The 21046-nt window shown below is 46.8% G+C and overlaps 1 protein-coding gene across 1 annotated transcript in view; it reads right to left on the bottom strand.

Moving 5' to 3' along the window:
• Window positions 1-562: 562 nt before the first annotated feature.
• The window catches only part of stk11ip (serine/threonine kinase 11 interacting protein), a 62287-nt gene continuing 41803 nt past the window's right edge, over window positions 563-21046 (bottom strand). Inside the window, exons 16-29 of the mRNA XM_068034686.1 lie at window positions 19739-19923; window positions 17520-17663; window positions 15034-15220; window positions 13965-14143; window positions 11645-12068; window positions 10127-10242; window positions 9444-9584; window positions 8342-8488; window positions 7002-7047; window positions 6617-6678; window positions 6409-6454; window positions 4498-4591; window positions 4274-4338; window positions 563-711 (exon numbers count right to left, since the gene is read on the bottom strand). Coding sequence (XP_067890787.1) covers window positions 563-711; window positions 4274-4338; window positions 4498-4591; window positions 6409-6454; window positions 6617-6678; window positions 7002-7047; window positions 8342-8488; window positions 9444-9584; window positions 10127-10242; window positions 11645-12068; window positions 13965-14143; window positions 15034-15220; window positions 17520-17663; window positions 19739-19923 — 1985 coding nt within the window. The remainder of the gene's footprint in view (window positions 712-4273; window positions 4339-4497; window positions 4592-6408; window positions 6455-6616; window positions 6679-7001; window positions 7048-8341; window positions 8489-9443; window positions 9585-10126; window positions 10243-11644; window positions 12069-13964; window positions 14144-15033; window positions 15221-17519; window positions 17664-19738; window positions 19924-21046) is intronic.

Raw genomic sequence — 21046 nt, forward strand, 5'->3', positions numbered from 1 at the left:
GGTTCAGTGGGTAGCATACTCACCACAAAATCTAGGCGGTTACTCCAGCGCAGCACTGCGGGAGCACTGCAACTGTTGGAGGTGCCGTCTTTCGGATGGCACATTAAAAAAAACATGGTGGACGCAAAAGACCCCATGACACTATTTTGAAGATGAGCAGGGGAGTCATCCCCGGTGTCCTGGCCAATATTTACCTCTCCAGCAACATCACAAACAGATCATCTGTCCGTACAAAACATACAAAGGAGTAGGAGTAGGCCCCTCGAGTCTGCTCCGCCATTCAACACGATCATGGACCAGCTGATTGTAACCTCGACTCCACATTCCCACCTACTCCCGACAACCTTTGCACCTTCTTTATCAAGAATCTATCTACCTCTGCCTTAAGAATATTTAAAGGCTCTGCTTCCCTTGGAAGAGTTCTAAAGACTCCCGACCCTCAGAAAAAATTTCTCCTCATCTCTGTCTTAAATGGGCGACCCTTTGATCACATTGCTGTTTGTGGAGATTGCTGTATGCGAATTGACTGCTGTGTTCCCTACATTACAACAGTGACTGCATTTCAAAAGTATTTCATTGCCTGTGAAGAGCTTTGGGATGTCCTGAGGTTGTGAAAGGCGCTACAGAAATGCAAGTTCCTTTCTTTCACTCCACTGAGGATGATTATGTTCTCAAGCTCCAGGGTGGGTTTGAATGCACCACCTTCAGACTCTGTCAGAGAATGAGGCAAACAAACAGCTGAACCAGACTGTGTTAAGAAATACCAGTTGACATGTTCCAGTTTACACATTCCTCCATCCCGCACAAATGAACAGATCCCCTCTCTTGGTCACAGTTAGGCTTGTTTATCTAGGAGATATGTTACAGATGTGACACCAGGGAATACAATGTGCCAAAATCTCTAAGTTAAAACCAACTGTTTGGCCTTTCTAGCTAACTTACTCATGGTGAACTACAAAATACAACTCTGGTGACAAAGGAATGAGGACCAGAAAAGTTTAAAAGAGCAGCAAAGCTTTGTGATAAAATATCTCCCCCTCCTTTGCAGTGGTGGAAAGAACCTTGTACTGGTGGAGACGCAAGTCTCAACCTTGAGGTCAGCTGTCTCATTAAAGACTGTTCCAGGCTGGATGCACCACTTATCTCCCTCCTCCAAATCTCTCACTTGGCAAAGATTTCATTCTCGATTGTTTAAAAACAAAGCTGTAATTACCAATGACCCTGCAAAACACACACATTTCAAATAGAGAGGTAGAGGAGGGGGAAAAAAACACCAATACACTTTCCAGTGACACTCGTCACTCCTGAATCCAAAACTAAAACGTAACACCGATTCATAGCTGGTGGAGGGTGAGGTCACAGAAAGCGCCACTGTTACCACACGCCTGTCCCCATACTGGGTAATTTTTTTTTAAATTCTTTCATGGGATGTGGGCATCACTAGCAAGGCCAACAGTTGCTGCCCTTTCCTAATTGCCCTCTAGCAACTGAGCGGCTTGCTAGGCCATTTCAGAAGGCAGTGCGTCTGGAGTCACACGTAGGTCAGACCAGGTAAGGACAGCAGATTTCCTTCCCTAAAAGGACATTAGTGAACCCGATGGGTTTTTATGACATAAAAACAAAGTGCTGGAAATTCTCAGCAGACCTGGCAGCAACAGGTTCTGATGAAAGGGCACAGACCTGAGACGTTAACTCTGTTTCTCTCTCCACAGATGCTGCCAGACCTGCTGAGTATTTCCAGCACTTTCCTATTTCAGATTTCCAGCATCTGCAGTATTTTGGTTTTATTATGAGTTTTCTATGACAAATCAACGATAGTTTCGTGGCATAATTACTAAGACTAGCTTTCAATTCCAAATCTTTCTTATTTAATTAAATTTATTAACTGAATTTAAATTCCACCAGCTGCCGTGCTGGGATCTGAACCAGTGTCCCAGATTAGCATGGGCCTCTGAATTACTTGTTCAATGACACTGACACTGTGCCATTGTCTCCCCTTTATATCTGCAGGACTAGAATACAAGGGAGTAGAAGTCATCTTTCAGCAATACAAAGCCCTGGACCACACCTGGAGTTACCGTGAGCCGTTCTGGGCACCACACCTTAGGGAGGATATATTGGCCTTGGAGAGAGTACAATGTAGATTTACCAAAATGATACCTGAACGCCAAGAGTTAAATTACCAGGAGAGATTGCACAAACTGGGGTTGTATGTCCCTGGAATTTAGAAAGTTAAGGGGTGATCTGATTGACATTTTCAAGATATTAAGGGGAACTGATAGTTTCTCTCTATCCACCCTATTTCCCCTGTTGGGGAGTCCAGGACTAGGGGGAAGAGTCTAAGAATTAGAGCCAGGCCTTTCAGGAATGAAATTAGAAAACACTTCTTCGCACAAAGGGTGGTAGAAGTTTGGAACATTCTTCCTCAAAACAGCAACTGAAACTAGATCAATTTTTAATTTTAAATCTGACTGATAGATTTTTGTTAACCAAGGTATTAAGGGATATGGGGCAAAGGTATATGGAGTTAGGTCACAGATCAGCCATGATCTCACTGAATGGCAGAATAGGCTTGAGGGGCTGAATGGCCTCCTCCTACGCCTATGTGTGCAAGGCATTTTCTACTGAAATCAGTGCATGCAATTGCACATCGGTAGCTAGTCAGCTATTTCTATTGGACACTTTTGTAACTTGAAAGGTTGTGAATGTTTGGTCACTAGGCAAGTGTAGGATTGGCCTCTCTTCCATTCCTGGCCCCTTCACCCCTGATGATAGAGAATGGGCATTCAGCTGCTGTACTGGAGACTATCTAGGCTGTAGAAGTCTAGTCTAGTATGAATCAGCACTCCTTCAGAGAAGGGGACCAAATAAAATGGAAGGTTTCCAAAGAGGGAGGTTTCTCCTGCTGGTTAGTCACTCTGGGCGTCACCGATTGCAGAATCCAATTTCCCGGCCTGTAATTCACTTTTTGCAGTTGCAGGGGTTCCTGGCCCAATTTCCTATTGCCTGCACACCGACACCCCATTCACATCAATGGAACAGTCAGATGGGAGAAAGTGGAACACAATGGGCCTCAGAGTGAGTAACAAAGCTGGCATTCCAGTAAAACCCACACTTCAGAACTTTGCAAACAAAGTACCTACAGGATTCTCAATTCACAAGTTAACACTTGATTGATCACGCAGAGTCTGTGGATTTCAATTCCAAGAGAAGCTTGCATCCACCGGGGCGTTTAAAGGGACAGTTTCAACATCATTCTTAACAGTTTAAATTTCCCTCCCCGTCCCCACTTCCCAGCCCCAACATTTTTTCTTGTGTTCAGTGAGAAGTCAGCTTACTTAACTGCAGAGTCTCTTCGCAGTTCACCTCTGGCTATACAATTGGCGGTGGGTTACGTTAACTGACACATGGCACCTTATTAACCCTTGAGTGGTGGAAAATCACGCAGCAGAACATGTAGCATGTCCACCATGTGCACTGGTCTCTTCACAACCACAACTCGCATTTATATAGCCTCTTTAGTGTAGCAAAAATGACCCAAGGTGCTTCACAGGAGCATTAACAACATCTGACACCGAGCCACATGGAGATATTGGGACAGGTGACCAAAAGCTTAGACAAAAAAGGTAGCTTTTCAGAAGCAGCTTAAAAGGAAGAAAGTGAGGTGGAGGGGTTTAGGGAGGGAATTCCAGAGTTTGGGGCCCAAGCTGCTGAAGGCATGGTCACGAATGGTGCAGCAATGGAAACTGGGGATGTGCAAGAGGCCAGAATTGGAGGAGCGGAGAGATCTCAGAGGGCTGGAGATTACGGAGATAGAGCGGGGAGAGGCCATGAAGGGACTTTAACACAAGGATGAGAATTTTAAAATCGTGGTCTTGCTGGGCCAGGCGCCAATGTAGGTCAATGAGCACAACGGGTGATGGGTAAATGGGAATTGGTGAGAGTTAGGATGAAAGCAACAGAGTTTCAGATGAGTTCAAGTTGATGGAGCATGCGAGGTGAGAGGCCAGCCAGGATAACACTGGCATTGTGAAGTTTAGAGGTAACAAAGCCATGTATTAAGGGTTCAATAGATGAACTGAGGCAGGGGTGGAGACAGGCAACATTATGGAGGTGGAAGCAAGTTGGAAGATATTATGTTACACAACCACAGAGCGTAGACTAAAACTCCTGCTCACGTTTAAGGATAAGGAGCTGAAAGATGGAAGAGTTGCAATACAGTAAAACCTACACCACTGTCAATGAGTTTCCTTTTTGAAAACCATTGGCTCACTTGGACTGGTGGGCTCATTTAAAATCAAGCAGTTGCTTTTAAGTTTAGCACACAGGATTAGATCCCTATAAGCACACAAACAATACTTGGCAATGTATATTCAATCCAGTAGCTGGGGTTAGATAAAGTTAGCAACAAAAATCTGCATACCATTCCAATTTGAGACGATGAAGTTTGTCCCTATGATCCAGAGAGGAAATTGGAAAAGAATGATTTTTCCTCACCAAGCAAAGTGCATGGACTTAATTGAACAGATCTTGTGGGTGCCACATGAGGCGATTTCAGATGACAGATTGTGTCTGAAGCTGGGGCTGTTCTCTTTAGAGAAGAGAAAATTAAGGGGAGATTTGATATTGGTGTTCAAAATCATGAAGGGTCTGGACAGAGAGAGAAAGCACTGGTGGAAGGACTGAGAAGGATACTGATTTAAGGTCATTGGCAAAAGAACCAGAGGCGACATTGAGGCAAAACCTTTTCACGCAGCAAGTGGTTCGGATCTGGAATGCACTGGCCGCGAGTGTGGTGGAGACAGATTCAATTGAGACTTTCAAAAGGGACTTGGATAACGGCCTGCAGAGAAAATATTTGCAGGGCTACAGGGAAAAGAGGAGGGAGTGGGACTCTTGCAGGGAACAAGCACAGACACAATGGGCCGAATGGCCTCCTTCAGTGCTGTAACCATTCTATGACAGACACAATGAGGGGTCTAACTGCTACAGCCCTGAGTCACACTATTGTAGAGAAAGATATTGGGCAGTCACAGTAAACTCCAGAGAGTAGGGGACACTAATGGAACAGATCAGTGACAATGAATCCAATGGAATATCTAGGACATACTTGAAATTTGTAACAACCACACGCAAACTGGGTTGAATGTTTAAACCAAGTCTTGTGACTTTTACTGCTCCTCATTGTATTGTTAAACACTGTCTGATGGTAATTACACAAGATTAGTTCTTATAGCTATAATCACCTGTAAAAGCACGACACCCTCACCCTCTCAGAACCACAGGTCATCATGCCCCACCCCACCAAAACCAGAACTCACCCTCCACTATAACTACACCCCCACGCCCCACAGTCACAACCAGAACTGCACACTCCCTCTACACTACACCAGGCAACACCACAACCACTAGACCCTTTGTCATCAACATCGCCACAGCCACCATTGCCCCTGCATTCATATAGCACCTTAAACTTAGAAAAGCAACACAAGGCTTTTCAGAGGAAGGAGGAAAAAGATACATGCTGAGCCAAAAGAGGTGAGTTTTATGGACAATGAGCTCAGAGAGGGCATAGGGTGGGAGGGGCGAGAAACTGGCATGGGTTCAGGGCTAGGGTTGGTCCGGGGTGGGGTGGGAATGGGGGATGGGGGAGGTTTGTCTTTGTGGAAAAGGGGAAGGCAAGATTAGCAGAGGCATGACGACCTTCTCAATCTAAGTGACAACAAATCAATGACCTCCTCTGTCCCGTTTCCCACAATACAACAGTGACTACACTTCAAAGGTACTTCATTGTGAAGTGTTTTGGGATAGCCAGGGGTTGAGAAAGGTCCCATGTAAATGCAAATCTTTCTTTGTAATTGAACGTGGTGGAGGGGGCAGGGGATTTTCTTGGTTGTCTGGGATGATCCTGGAGCACTGGGTGGTTTTGGCAGAGGAGAGATGAGCCCTGATGGTGCTTGATGTGGTCCAGCCAGATGTAGCAGTAGAAATGATTAAACCAGTTATGCAACAGATACCCTCAAGTCTGCACCCCAGGGACTCGAGGGTGAGGGCTGATATTGGGGGCCATACCAGGGGATACAACTAGAATGAATGAGAGGGGAATTACTAGGGGAGAAGGGCATCAAATGTGGAGGTAAGGTGGTGAGGCGGAAGCAAAATTGACTGCAGTCGAAGTTTAACAGTGATTAGGTGGTCAAAGACTAGGCGGCTCGTAGCTTGAAAGTCGAATTGCAAGTAGGTGAGAGCTTCTGTTCCCAGAGGCATGGCAATTTAGAGGACTAAATATCTCAAGATTGCCCCGGGATTATAAGGACACCTTTTCCTTTGAAGTTGAAACTGGTTTCCTTGAAGACGACATTGTCCATTTGCAGTGACTGAATTAACTAAATAATAATGTCGTGTTACCTCGCAGCAGCCGTGCAACTCCTAAATCACACTTTGTGATGAAGAGCTGTTAAAATCCAGGAGTTCAAATACGATCTCAACCACCACAGAAATCACTTTCTCCCACCTACCAAGTAGCATATATGCGCATTGTTTAAAAAGTGATTGTCCCAATCCATGTATCTTGACCGTAATAAAATAATAAGCTTGATCATTTTTGCAAACTGACCGGACAAACCGACCTGCCTGCTAGCTGGAGTGCCCGTGCGGCGTCCATATCAACCTTCACCACTTTAAAAATCACAAGTTTTCCCGACAAAGTCAAAAATTACTTCATTGGCTGTAAAGCATTCCAGGCCATCCAGAGGTCACAAAAGGCCTCACTAGAAAGATCTTTCTTTAAGACAAGATTTTCAGTTTTCATCACATCAGCGTGGGTGAACCATCACAATAGAGATCTTATCAGCAACGTTGCTGTTAAGCAGCTTTTGACAATAAAAAAAAACTGCAGCCTGCAGAATTTAAAAGACTCAGTTTATTCTAGATAAGTAAAAACAGGATAAAATCTCTCTCGCAAACTCAAACCAACACCTGTATCACGGGCATGCACTCACCTAAATGCATCTTGGCTTTGGAGGGATTCTCTCCCAACTTCATTTCCTGCATTACAACAGTGACTACATTTCAAAAAAAAAAGTACTGCATTGGCTGTAAAGTGTTGAGAGATTGGAGGTCATGAAAGGCGCTATATAAATGCAAGTCTTTTTCCTTTTTCATCTCCAGACCAGTGCTGGGGTGCAGGATTTCACAGGTTAGCACTAATCTTGGATATTGTATCAGTGTCCATATTTGATGCAAGCTGAAGCAATGAAGGTTGGCTATTTAAACTGGGCCTTGGACACAGTAGAGAAACCCTGACGTCCAATTTGGATCCTGTCTGCACTTGATCTTCCACACACGAGCAACTTCAGGAAGGAGGCTTTTAAATTGAAGGGTTTTATTTTTTATTTATTTATTTTTTATTTAGAGTTACAGCACTGACTCAGCCCACCGAGTCTGTGCTGAGCATCAACCACCCATTTATACTAATCCTACACTAATCCCATATTCCTACCACAACCCCACCTTCCCTATATTACCCTACCACCTACCTATACTAGGGGCAATTTACAATGGCCAATTTACCTATCAACCTGCAAATCTTTGGCTGTGGGAGGAAACCGGAGCACCCGGCGGAAACCCATGCGGTCACAGGGAGAACTTGCAAACTCCGCACAGGCAGTACCCAGGATTGAACCGGGGTCGCTGGAGCTGTGAGGCTGCGGTGCTAACCACTGCGCCGCTAAGGCAGCCTGCTGGTTAAGGAATCAGTGACGAGGGGCCTGCAACATAAAGTGGTCAGAGAGAGAGCGAGGAGACGGGTTATAGAAACTTCTTTATGCAGAACACTTTGTGCGAGAGTGCAGTTAAGGATGGAACTATTGGGAAGAGTGGATAAATGTTTTAATGAGTCAGGGCTTTGGAAGGACAGCAGGGCAGTGGGATGGGTTTCGGATGCTCTAGCATACAAGATGGGCTCAATGGCCTCCTTCCGTGCCTTAAGCATCTATGGAATCGCCAGATAGTGATCACAAGCTCACTGACTTTTCCTCAACCACCCCAGGAGATAATAGTGCCTATCGTATAATTATAGCGCCCCTATCAGATAATCTAAGGCAGGAAGTAGACGGCGGCCTCCCTGGGTTGGATGGTGCAGTACCACTGTTTGATATAGCTGCGCAGATACCAGGGACAAGGACCTGTTTCTCCTTTTCATCATTCCTGTGGGGAAGAAAAGCTGGGAAAGGAAGACTTGCATTTATATAGCACCTTTCCCGCCCTCAGGACAGCCAATGAAACACTTTCGAAGTGGCAGCCCTGTTGTAATGTAGGAAACACGGCAGCCAATTTGTACACAGCAAGCTCCCACAAACTGCAATGTGACAACGACCAGATAATCTGCTTGCTGGCGATCTTGGTTGACGAGTAAATATTGAGCCAGGACACCAGGAAGAGCTCCCCGGCCCTTCAAAATAGTGGCCTTTGGATCTTTCACATCCACCTGGGAGGGCAGATGGCACATCCCTTTAACATCTCACCCGAAAGGCGGCACCTCTGACAGTGCAGTGCTCCTCTGTACTGGCAGAAGTGTCAGCATCTGTTTTGTGTTCATGTCTATGGAGTGGACATTCTGATTCCTGCTGAACCACAGTAAACCAGATACCTGCATCTAGCTTTCCTCACAGGCATCCTCTATAACTAGAGTCCAACTGTTTACTAGACCACACCTTGTGTTTAGTTCTGGGCAGGAAGGATATATCGGCTTTTGAGGACGTGCAGTGTAGATTTACCAGAATGATACCTGGACACTAAGAGATAAGTTACAAAGTGAGATTACACAAACTAGGGTTATATACTTTGGAATTTAGAAGATTAGGGGGTGATTGATCAAGGTTTCCAAGACATTAAAAGGGTTCAGACAGGGTAGATAGAGAGGAAACTATTTCCGTTGGTTGGAGTCAGTGCCTGGCCTTTCATGAGCGAAATTAGGAAACACTTCTGCACACATAGGGGTGGATTTTAAGCGCCCGCCACTGGGAACGGCAGCAGGCGAGAAAAATGGCAGCCCGTGTGAGCCGCGCGCTGCCAGGCCACCACGGTCTACTGTGCGGTGGCTCATTTAAATTAGTCGGTCTGCCTGTCCCCCCCGCCAATCACATGGAGGGGGTGGGCTCTCCAACACCAGCAAGGGCATCAGCTGCCTATGTGCAGGCACTGGTGCCATTTTTAAAGGGCAGTCAGCCCTGCTGGCCAATTTAAATTTCTAAAGGGAACTGCACCCCCCCCCCCCACCGACCCCAACTGCTCATATCAAATTTCCATCGCCCTTTCCCCCTCCCCCACAACAAAAATAAAAGCTGTTTTTGGGTGGGGGGGGGGGGGGGGGGGGGGGCATTCACCTTTTAAATATGACCTCCCTCCGCCACAAAAAACGCAACAGAGTTCACTGGCCACACCTTCCCACCATCCTTGACACCAATGATGGAAGTTCGACCCTGTCCCCCGCCCTGCACTAAAAATCTCAGATTCCCTACTTCCCCAGATGGGAAAGTGAAGGCGTGGGAGTGCCAGCCGCCGCTCTGAAGATCGCGGCCTGACTGTTAGATTGCAGGTAAATTCATTTAAATTTATTCATTTACATTTTTAAATCCAGTCCCATTGCCCACCTGGGAGAGGCGGGGGGGAGGGGGGGGATGGGGGAAGAGGGAGGGGCCATGGAGCCACACCACTGCCGGGAAGATCGGGCTGGGCGCTCTTGGCATCGGGCTCCATGGCGGGCTGCTGCCAGAATGATTCTCTGGCCCCAACACCCCGCACCACTCCCCTCCCCCCCCCCAATGAGCCAGACATCAGGAGCCCTGTAAAATCCAGGCCAAAGGGGGTTAGAAATTTGGAACTCTCTTCCACAAACAATTGGTGACCGGTCAGTTGTTAAACCGCTAAATTTAACAGATTTTAGTTAATCAAAGGTATTAAGGGATAAGGGGGCAAAGGTGGGTATATGGACTTAGGTCACAGATCAACCATGATCTCACTGGATGGTGGACAGGCTGGAAGGGCTGAATGGCCACCTCCTGTTCCTGTGTTTCTCCCGCTGCGTCATTCCACTGTGTAAAGCTCCAGCCCCCAGATGCCTTACCTTGATGAAACACTGATACTCCTCCTTATCTTCACTGAAAACCTCAACATCGAGGAACAGCTTCAGCCTGTGGTCAATGGTCTGAAAATCTTCAATGGACAGATTGAACTCGGCTCCTGGAAGAGGCAAAAAGTAAACTGAGCCACAAAAACTGCAGCGAGGAAGAGAAAAAAAAAAAAATCAAGCAAGTGAGATTGTGAACAGGCGACATTAATACTGACAGGTTGTTCATTTGGGTCAAGGACTCGAGTGACAGGGGACGCAAGACAAAGTATTCGGAGTTAGAAGCACAAAGAAAAGTCAGGTGGAAGTTTATAAGTGGTCCCTCCACTACCTAAAATTAGCCTTGATGAAGGATCTTGAATGTAGTAAGACGTCCCAGGGTGCTTCACAATAGTGTTAACAAACTCTGACACCGAGCCGCATGGAGATATTAGGACAGGTGCCCAAAATGTCTATTCAAAGAAGGAAGTTTTAATGGGGCATCTGAAAAGGAGGAGAGGGGCGGAGAGGTTTAGGGAGGGAATTCCTCGGGTCCAGGCAGCTGAAGGCACAGCCACCAAATGGTGGAGGGTCGAAAGAAATGGGGATGCTTGGATCGGAGCTTTAACGTTGATTCATTCTCCACACATGCTGCCCGAAATGCTGAGAGTTTCCAGCACTTTCTGTTTCAATTTCAGATTTCCAACATCCGCAGAGTTTTGCCTGGTGTACAAAACCCTTTGTGCCACAGGGAAATTCTCAATAAATGTGTGGCAATGCAACTGGGATTTTTTAAAATTTTATTAAAGCTACACAGCCCTTCCTGCCCCTGGACACTGAAGCATACCAAGCCAATCAGGACAGTTAAGGTATTTTTTGCAGAACGAAGTGACTGAGGGATGTGGCAAGAAGTAGTGGAGGTAGGTGAAATGAATCGTGTTTATATAGCAGCTGCTTTCAAACACTTCAAAGCGTTGTGTGTAAAACGAATGACTTTGAAACAATGTGACTTTTGTCGGAAAGCAAATTCTGCAGCCATTTTTCACACAGCGAGACCCCACAACGGTGAATCCAATCGATTTTTGGTTGCGGGAGCCCGGGGAGAACTCCCACGCTCTTCTCCCAATACTGGCTGTGGGAGCTTTGAGGATCAAGCTGAACCACTGGAAGAGGGGGTTACTGGCAGGAGTGGGGGGGAAAAAGAGTGGTTTAGTATCTCATCCCAGCAACAGCGTTGAGATCAACAAGGGATGGATTTGTTGCTGCCAATTCAGGGATAGGGGTTTACAAAATCAGCCATGATGATGTTGAAAGGCAGAGCAGTCTCGAGGGGCAGTATGGCCTACCCCTGCTCCTATTTTATAAAACAAAATTTATAAAAATTTGCAGGGCTACAGGGAAAAAGCAGGGGAGTGGGACTAGCTGAGCTGCTCTTAGAGGGCTAGCAGAAATGACGGGCCGAATGGCCTCCTTCTGTGCTGCAACCATTCGATGATGCTGTTCCTTGTGTTGTCAAACACCTGCGACATTGCTAACCTTTACTGGGTGCCGAGGTATTGTCCCCGCATTCAGAGTGCGGTGAGCTTGGCGTCAGCGTGGATCCCACAGGAGTGCCGTAGCGGTAGCTCCAAGTCAGGCTGCCACTGTGCGAGGTGGGGCTTCCCCTCTGGCTGAAGCTGTTGCCATGCAAACCAGGACTGGAGCCGGCCCTGGGCACCTTGGACATGGACTGCTCCAAAGCCACCAGACGGGAGTCCACGTCCCCCAACGAGCTGTCTGACATCCGGCTCCCCTCCCTCACGCTGCTGCTGCAGCTCTGGTCGCACTCGAAGTAGAAACTGGCGCTTTTGCCGGTGGTGAAGGAGTAGTTTTCTGGCTCCATGCTCAATGCTCCGGCAGCTCCATCTCCTGATGCTCCTCGCTCAGCATCCAAACTCACTCCACTCGGGGATTCAATGCTCTGCGAAACAGAAACAAGACCAGCTGTATGTTTTAAAGCATTGAGCGGATAGAAACAGACCATTCGGCCCAACATTCCAGTGTTTATTCTCCACACGAGTCTCTTCCCACCCCTTCTTCATCTCACCTCAACATACCCTTCTATTCCTTTCTCCGTCCAGTTCCCCCTTAAATGTATCAATACTATTCACCTCAACCACTCCCTGTGGTAGCGAGTTCCACATTCTCACCACTCTCTGGGTAACGACGTTTCTCCGGAATTCCCGATTGGATTTATTAGTGACTGACATATTTATGGCCCCGAGTTCTAATCTCCCCTGCAAGTAGAAGCATCTTCACTCTCTACCCCAACAGGCCCTCTCATTATCTTAACAGACTATCAGGTAACCTCCTCAGCCTTTTTTACTAGAGAAAAGAGCCCCAGCCTGTTCAATCTTTCCCAAGAGGTATGGCCTCTCAGTTCTGGTATCTTTCCAGTAAAACATGTTTGCAGCTTCTCCAGTCCCTCTATACCCTTTGTATAATAATGGAGACCAGAACTGTGCACAGTACTCCAAGTGGGATCTATATCCAAGGTTCTATACTTCCAACACTAGCCTTTCGCCTCTGGGATATCGGATCATATTCCTGCCCAGGCTGATCGCATTTCAGTAGGACTTGGAACCTACGTGCAACGTGATTGATGCTGTGAGTCTATTCCCCCGAAGCATCCCCAAAATTTGGTCCTAAATCATAATCGCAGGCTACAGGAAGGTTAGTCGGGGAAATGTGAAGCTGTCACTCTAGGACAATAGAGAAAACTCTTCTGAGATCCACTGTCACAACACTTGCTGAATCTGAGCCAGACTGGTCAGGCAACAGCAGAACAGGAAGAGGAAGAGGCCATTCAGCCCCTCGAGCCTGCCCCACCATTCAGTGAGATCTGCATCTTAACTCCATCCAACAGCCTTGGCTCCATATCCTTTTATATCCTTGTCGGGCAAAAATCTATCAATCGCTGATTTAAAATGATAAATTGGGTTAGCATCTCCTGATTTTTGGAGGAGAGTTCCACTCTTTGTGAAGGGTTTCCTAATTTCTCTCCTGAATGGCCTGGCTCCGATTTTAAGGTTATGTTCCCTTGTCTTAGACCCTCCCACCAGTGGAAAAAGTTCCTCTCTACCCCTATAAATTCCTTTCAAAAATTCTCAAAACATCAATCTAATCGCCCCTTAACCTTTTACTTTCCAGGGAATACAAGCCGAGTTAATGTAATCACTTCTCAATCTAACCCATGGAGCCCAGGTAACATTCTGGGGAATCTGAAGCCACTGTCTGGGCACAGGGGCTCGGCTCGCAGTTTTCCTCCTTCTCTTGATCCACATGGAACCGTAGCATAGCGGAGCAGTAATCCAGAGGCCCAGACTAATGATCCAGAGACATGAGTTTGAATATCACCATGGGAGCTGGGGAATTTAAATTAAATTTAAAAAAATTTTATAAGTTAAATTTCAGTAATGGTGACCATGAAATTACCAGGTTGTTGGAAAAATCCATCTGGTTCACTACTGTCCTCCAGGGAAGGAAATCTGCCACCCTTACCCGGTCTGGCCTACATGTGATTCCAGACCCACAGCAATGTGGCTGACTCACAACTACCCTCTGAAAAGGCCGAGCAAGTCACTCAGTTGCATCAAACCACTACAGAAAAGTTGAAGAATAATCAATGTGGGTGTACGTACACCACGTGGACTGCACAAGTTCAAGACGGCAGCTCACCACCTACTCCAGGGCAATTAGGGATGGGCAATAAATGCTGGCCTGGCCAGCGACACCCACACCCCATGAACAAATGACAAAAAATTCTCTGACTCTCGCTCCTGATGACAGAATTCGGGATACATTCATCGTGGCTCACCTTCAAGCTCCCAACGGTGCTGCCATCCGTGAAAGCGTTCTTTAAAACGTCTGCTTTGAGGGCCTCATCCTCGGGCAGGACGGGCGTGCTGGTGCGTGTCTCCATCTCGGTCGGCAGCATGACCACTATTTCGCTCGCACACTTGGGGCAGGCGGGTGAGGCCTTCAAAGGTTCCTCGACTACGGAAGAAAACACTGTTCAGATCAGAGAGGATCAGGCAATTTTTGATCAAGTTGCTGCCGTGAATCTCCATGTCCCCTCCATGTTTTAAAGCTAACTCATTAACACAGGTGACTGATAACAATGACCCACTTTTATTTACGTAGAGCCTTTAATATGGAAAAACATCCCGAGGTGCTGCACGGGAGGATTACAACGCAAAGTTTAACACATCAGGAGATATTGAGACAGGTGGCCAAAAGCTTGATCAAAGAGGTGACATTTTACGAAGCGTCTTAAAAGGAGGAAAGAAAGACAGACGTTTAGGGGGGGAATTCCAGAGTTTACTGCCCAAGCAGCTGAAGGCATGGCCGCCAATGGTGGGGCAATTAAAGTCAGAGATTCACATCTGGTCCCTCACAACATCTCCAGTGCTTTATAAGTGAATCGCTGACTTTAATTGACTCACTGAGATGTTGTAAGGGACCAGATAAATTCAACTCTTTGCGAATACCATTCGAAGGCAGTGAGCTACCCCCACCTGTCGGCAGTACATGGTACTGCAACAGTGCAGCCTGCCTGAATGACCATTCCCCAGGAAGGGGGGGGGGGGGTGGGGGAGAGAGAGAGGGGGGGGTGGGGGAGAGAGAGAAGGGGGGGTGGGGGAGAGAGAGAAGGGGGGGGCGAAAAGAGGGGGAGAGAGAAGGAGGAAAGGAGAGACACACAAATATAGAGAGAGATAGAGGGGCAGGCACAGTATTTTACAGTGGGCACCCTCACATTCTCTCCTTTCTCCCTGCGACTGGGATCTGGGAACAAAGAACCACTCGGTGACATTAGGGATCATCCCGCATGGTACGGCTGCAGCCCCTCTAGGAGGGGAGAGGAAGGGTACCCTCATATTACTCACTCTGCAGGTAATCAGTGTCGTCCACTTGTCCCACACCCGAGCCCTCCGAGTGCAGCCGCCCAGCCTGGCCCTCCTGTGCGGGCATACTGAACTCGTGCTGGCATTTCAGGCACTGGAGTTTGGGGAAATCCTCTTGCATCGCCTGCTGATTGGCTTCCAGTGCGTTGCTCAGGATCTTAACCAACATCTGAAACAGCAAGAGATAAAATCCAGAAGGTTAAGAGATGGGAACCGGGCGAAGAGGCCGAGACAGGTGACCAAGGACCTCGATCAGTATAAACAATAAATTCATATTTGAGGGAAAAGAGTTCTACCTCAAGCAGAGAAGGTGAAGAGGAGATTTAATAGAGTTGCCCACAGTTATGAGGGGTTTGGTAGAGCAAATAAGGAGAAACTGTTCCTCGTGGCAGGAGGTTCGGTAATCAAAAGGACACAGATTTATGATAATTGGACTAAAGAGACAGAGGGAAGATATTGATGATCTGCAATGCACTGCCTGAAAGGGCTTTTTCTCTTCATTCATGGGACATAGTTATCACTGATAAAGGTCTTTATTTATTGCCCATCACCAATTGCCTTGAGCTCCTGCCTTGACAACTGAATGGCTTGCTAGGCCATTTCAGAGGGCAGTTAAGAATCAGCCACATTGCTGTGGGTCTGGAGTCACATACATGCCAGACCAGGTAAGGACAGCAGATGTCCTTCCCTCAAGGACATTAGTGAACCAGCTGGGTTTTTACAACAATCCAGTAGTTCCACAGTCATTAATACGGAGACCAGCTTTTCACTCCAGATTTTACTGAATTGAATTTAAATTCCCCAGCTGCCATGGTGGGATTTGAACTCATGTCTCTGGAGTATTAGTTCAGGCTTCAGGTTTACTGATCCAGCAATATAACCATTATAGCCCTTATACAAGGGCTGTGAAAGCACATTTAATATCAACTGCCAAAGGGGAACTGTATAAATATTTGACAAGGAACAATTTGCTGGGCTATGGAGAAGGAGCAAGGGTACGGGACTAACTGGATAGCTCTTTCAAAGAGATAGCATGGCATGATGGGCTGAAAGGATTCCTTCCTGACTGTATGATTATTTATAGAGAACTTTGGTGCTGTACCAGAACTGTGTCCCACTGAGAGTTAGCACCCTGAGGGGAGGAAGTTTTTTTTAAAAATCAATTGAATAGGTCAGACCCACTTTGCGTGCAAGCAGAGGCAGAAATTTATTTTGATGGCGTAGTGGTTATGTTGCTGGTCTACAAATCCAGAGAACGGGAGTTCAAATCCGACTGTGGCAACTTGGCTGTTGCATGCCAGCATGGACACGATGGGTCGAATGGCCTTCTTCTGTGCCATAATGATGCTGTTTCCTACATTGCAAAGTAGATATTTCAATATAAAGTGCTAACTGGCTGTAAAGTGTTTCTGGCCAGAGCAGCCTCCTAGGGCTTTTTTGTCCACGATCTGAGCAGCATTACATTGCTGTTTGTGGGAGCTTACTGTGAGCAAATTGGCTGCCATGTTTCCAATATTTCAAAATCAGTTGTAAAGCACGTTAAAAAAAAAATTCATTCACGGGATGAGGGCATTGCTGGCAAGGCTTGCATTCATTGCCCATTCCTAATTGCCCCTGAGAAAGTAGTGGCGAGCTGCCTTTTGAATAGACCTTATTGCTAGGGTAGTTAAGAGTCAACCACATTGCTGTGGGTCTGGAGCCACACATAGGCCAGACCGGGCAAGGACAGCAGATTTCCTTCCCTAAAAGGACATTTGTGAACGAGATGGGCTTTTAACAACAATCTGGTAGTTTCGTGGTCACCATACTGAGACTAGGTCTTTATTTCAGATTTTTTTTTTAATTAATTGAATTTAAATTCCCCAAGGATTCGAACTCATTAGTGCTATTGTGTCCACTTTGGGATGTCCAGAGGTGATGAAAGGTGCTATAGAAATGCAAGTTTGTTCTTTCTAGGAACACAGCAACAGGAGGAGACAGTTTAGTCTCTTGAGCCTGTTCCGCCATTCAATGAGATCATCCATATCCCTTAATATCTTTGGAGAACAAAAATCCATCAATCATTCTCTGATTTAAAATTTACAACTGACGCAGCATCCATTGCCATTTGTGGGAGAGAGTTCCAAACTTCTACCACCCTTTGTGTGAGGAAGTATTTCCTAATTTCACTCCTGAAAGGTCTGACTCTAATATTTAAGTCTCCGTCCCCTAGTCCGAGACTCCCCAACCAGTCGAAATAGTTTCTCTCCATCTACCCCATCTGTTCCCCTTAATATCTTGAAAACTTTGATCAAATCACCCCTTAACCTTCTAAATTCCAGGGAATACAACCCTAGTTTGTGTAATTTCCCCTCGTGATTTAACTCAAAGTCCAGGTATCATTCTGGTAAATCTACACTGCACTCTGTCCAAGGCCAATATAGCCTGCCTAAGGCTTGATGCTCGGAAACACACTTTTCCATACTCACCTCAGAAGCCTCCTGAGGGTTTTTGTCCAAGATCACGTACTTCCTCCTGCGTTTGTCCCTGCGGATGTAACTGAAGCAACACTCCACTGCGGGGAGAGCCCGGCCTCTACTCTGCCGAGAAAGGCAAGACTCAGAATTATTTTCCTGGAATAAAGAAGATCTTGTTATGAGGGGGTCTTGGCTTCCAGGAGAAAGAGCTGGGGGTGGGGCTAAAAACAGCACGCACCTCGTAAAAGCCGTCATGTGCAGGCGAATCTGGGAGGTTGTGCCCACTTATACAAGGAACCCCCCTTGCCCAAGAAATGGGCAAAAAACAGAAAGCAGGAGCCTCAGCAGGAGGTTCAATGTGGAGGCGGTGTATCTTCTGGGGAGGCAATGGACAAAGACTGGAAAGGTTCAGGGGTCAGGCGCTGAATCAGCCACTCAGATGGGTGAGCAACATTTAGCCTCAGCACTCTTTACCTTGGATTACCCTGGTTTTGGGGCAGAACGGGCTCATAAAAGGGAGAAATAGACCACGGTATTTGCACTCCTGAACGCTCCCCAACCAACTGCCTTCGTCTCCCCCCCACTCCCACCACATTAGCCACCCATATATCCAGGCTCCTCATCACCAAAACACTCCCTCCACCACCGACGCACAGTGGCAGCAATGTGTACCATCTGGAAGATGCACTGCAGAACTCGCCATGGCTCCTTAGACAGCACCTTCCAAACCCGTGACTTCTACCAACTAGAATGATAAGGGCAGCAGATGCATGGGAACACCACCACCTGCAAGTTTCCCTCCAAGTCACACCATCCTGACTTGGAACGATATCGCCGTTCCTTCACTGTCGCTGGGTCAAAATCCTGGAACTCCCTCTCTAACAGCACTGTGGGTGTACCCACCTCACATGGACTGCAGCGGTACAAGGCGGTTCACTACCACCTTTTCACGGGCAATCAGATGGGCAATAAATGCTGACCTAGCCAGCAATGCCTACAACCCAAGAATAAATAAAGAAAACAAAAATAAGCCCAGCTCAGTGTCAGAGATCCTCCCTTCCTCAATAATGGCTTGCCCAGCTTATACGTGGTACGTTACTGTACATAAGTTGGACATACAAGGGTGGGTGAGAGTGAGAAGTTACCTTTTCCCCAGTGCACTATACCAGAGGTAACACACGTGTCAGTGCGTGCCCACATACACATATACCCGTGACAGTGACAGACAGGACCCCTTTTCCCCCACTGTGCACTAGCCATCCTTTATGGTTGCTCTTGGCGAGATAGTGGGAGTGGACACCTGCGAGTCTCGATAGGAAGCTGCTCTCGGTCCTCAGCGCCACAGGCCTAAAAAGGGAACTAAATGTACAATTGAATACAAAATGCCAGCGTAGCCTCTCCTCGTCATCAGCAATGCCACAGCGAATCCGCCAGTGTTTTACTAAAATTGATCAACTTAAACAATCATTCTGTGCCTAGTCACTGGAAGACGGCAAAGTAGTCGAGTGCCAGGGTGCTCTTCACTGGAAGCCTGTGTTCGAGGAATGGAAAACATTTAACTTGGTGCAAGTGAGGCGTTACTTTAAGCAGCGTGTAGTGATAGAGGCCCCGTCTAATGCACTCCCACAAAGCAAGAACACACACGCACACACAGCAAGCAAACCCTGTGAAAAGAATGAAATATACTGCCAATGCAAACAAGAGGAGTTCACTATCAGGATCTACTCAGAATGAAAGTCCTGCAATTTCCTTGAAGTCTGTTTAGATTTATAGGGCAATAGGAGGAAAAAAGAGCAGATTAGTGACTCTTGGGGAAGTTACTGAGGGGTTGAGGGCACTGCCTGTGATCCCCAGAGAACGAGGAGGGAGATGAGGAGAATTATTTATTTATTTATTTTTTACACAGCATTTTATGATGACCTGGAATGCACTGTCTGAAAGGGAGGCAGAAGCAGATTCAATTGTAACTTTCAAAAGGAAATTAGATAGAAAGAAAAAAAAAAAAAATCGCAGGGTAACAGGTAAAGAACCGGGAGGAGAAAGTGGAACTAATGGCATAGCTCTTTCAAACAGCATATACAGGGACAATGAGCTGAACACTCTCCTCCTGTGCTGTACGAATCTACGTGCTACATGAGTTTCTAAGCCAAGATCCTGATGGAGACTCTCAAGTCTTCAACCATGACTGCCCCCAGCGTTAAGCCTGGTGGTCAGTCCAAACCTCAACTTACCTCCCAGAACTCCTCGGAGGTGTGGATGGAAGTCAGGCTGCTCAGCTCCAACCTCTCGAGGATGTCCGCATTCATCAGGTCCACCTCCAGGAGCCTGTCCTCTGTCACTCGCAGGAACATCCAGCTGTTTTCCAGTTCGGGCTCCTCCTCCACCAAACGCCCGACGATGAAGGGCTGGCAGACGTCTGCAGCACAGAGGACAGACTTTTTTTTAAAAATCCGTTTGTGGGATGTGGGCATCACTGGCATTTGTTGCCCATCCTCAAATACCCTTGACAACAGAGTGGCTTGCTAGGCCATTTCAGAGGGCAGTTAAGTGTCACATTGCTGTGGGTCTGGAGTCACATGTAGGCCAGACCAGGTAAGGATGGCAGATTTCCTTCCCTAAAAGAAAATTAGTGAACCAGATGGGTTTCTACAACAACCGACAATGGTCTCATGGTCACCATTAGCTTTTAATTCCAGATTTATTGAATTCAAATTTCATCTGCCGTGGTGGGATTCGAACCCAAGCCCACAGAGCATTCACCTGGGTTCTGGATTACTAGCCCAGTGACATTACCACTATGCCACCACCTTCCCTTTTACTTATACAGTGACTTCCACAACGTCAGGAGGTCCAAAGGCACTTTACAGCCAATGAAGTACTTTTGAAGTGTGGTCACTGTTGTAATGTAGGAACCATGACAGCCAATTTACGCACAGCAATCTCCCACCACAGCAACTTGATAAATGATCAGGTAATCTTTTTAGATGTTGGTTGAGGGATAAATGTTGGCCAATGCCCCCCTACTCCTCTGACAGCAGCCTCAGGTTGTCCAGAGGCTCAGTGCTCTATGAGATCCATGGAAAATGTGGGGTTAAACCACGCGAGCGTAGACAATGCCTTTCAAATCCTTCCATGGTCTCAGCCCCTTTCCACCGGTCACCTCTTCAGCCCTCCGAGATCTCTGCACTCGTCCAATTCTGGCGTCTTGTACATCCCAGATTTTAAATCCTTCCGCCACTGACAGCCGCAACCTTCACCTGGCTGGGCTCTGGAAATTCCTCTCTAAACACCTCTGCCTCTCTCTACTCCTTTAAGACGCTCTTTAAAAACCTTCGTCTTTGGCCAAGCCGTCCTAATATCCCCTTATGTGGCTCAGTGTCACATTTTATTTAATAATCTTTGAAATTCCTTGGGACATTTTACTGCGTTATTTATTTTTATTTTTTATTTTTATTTTTTTACAGATACAGCACTGAAACAGGCCCTTCGGCCCACCGAGTCTGTGCCGACCATCAACCACCCATTTATACTAATCCTAC

The sequence above is a fragment of the Heterodontus francisci genome, chromosome 7 (assembly GCF_036365525.1).
Source record: "Heterodontus francisci isolate sHetFra1 chromosome 7, sHetFra1.hap1, whole genome shotgun sequence".
Lineage (NCBI taxonomy): Eukaryota > Metazoa > Chordata > Chondrichthyes > Heterodontiformes > Heterodontidae > Heterodontus > Heterodontus francisci.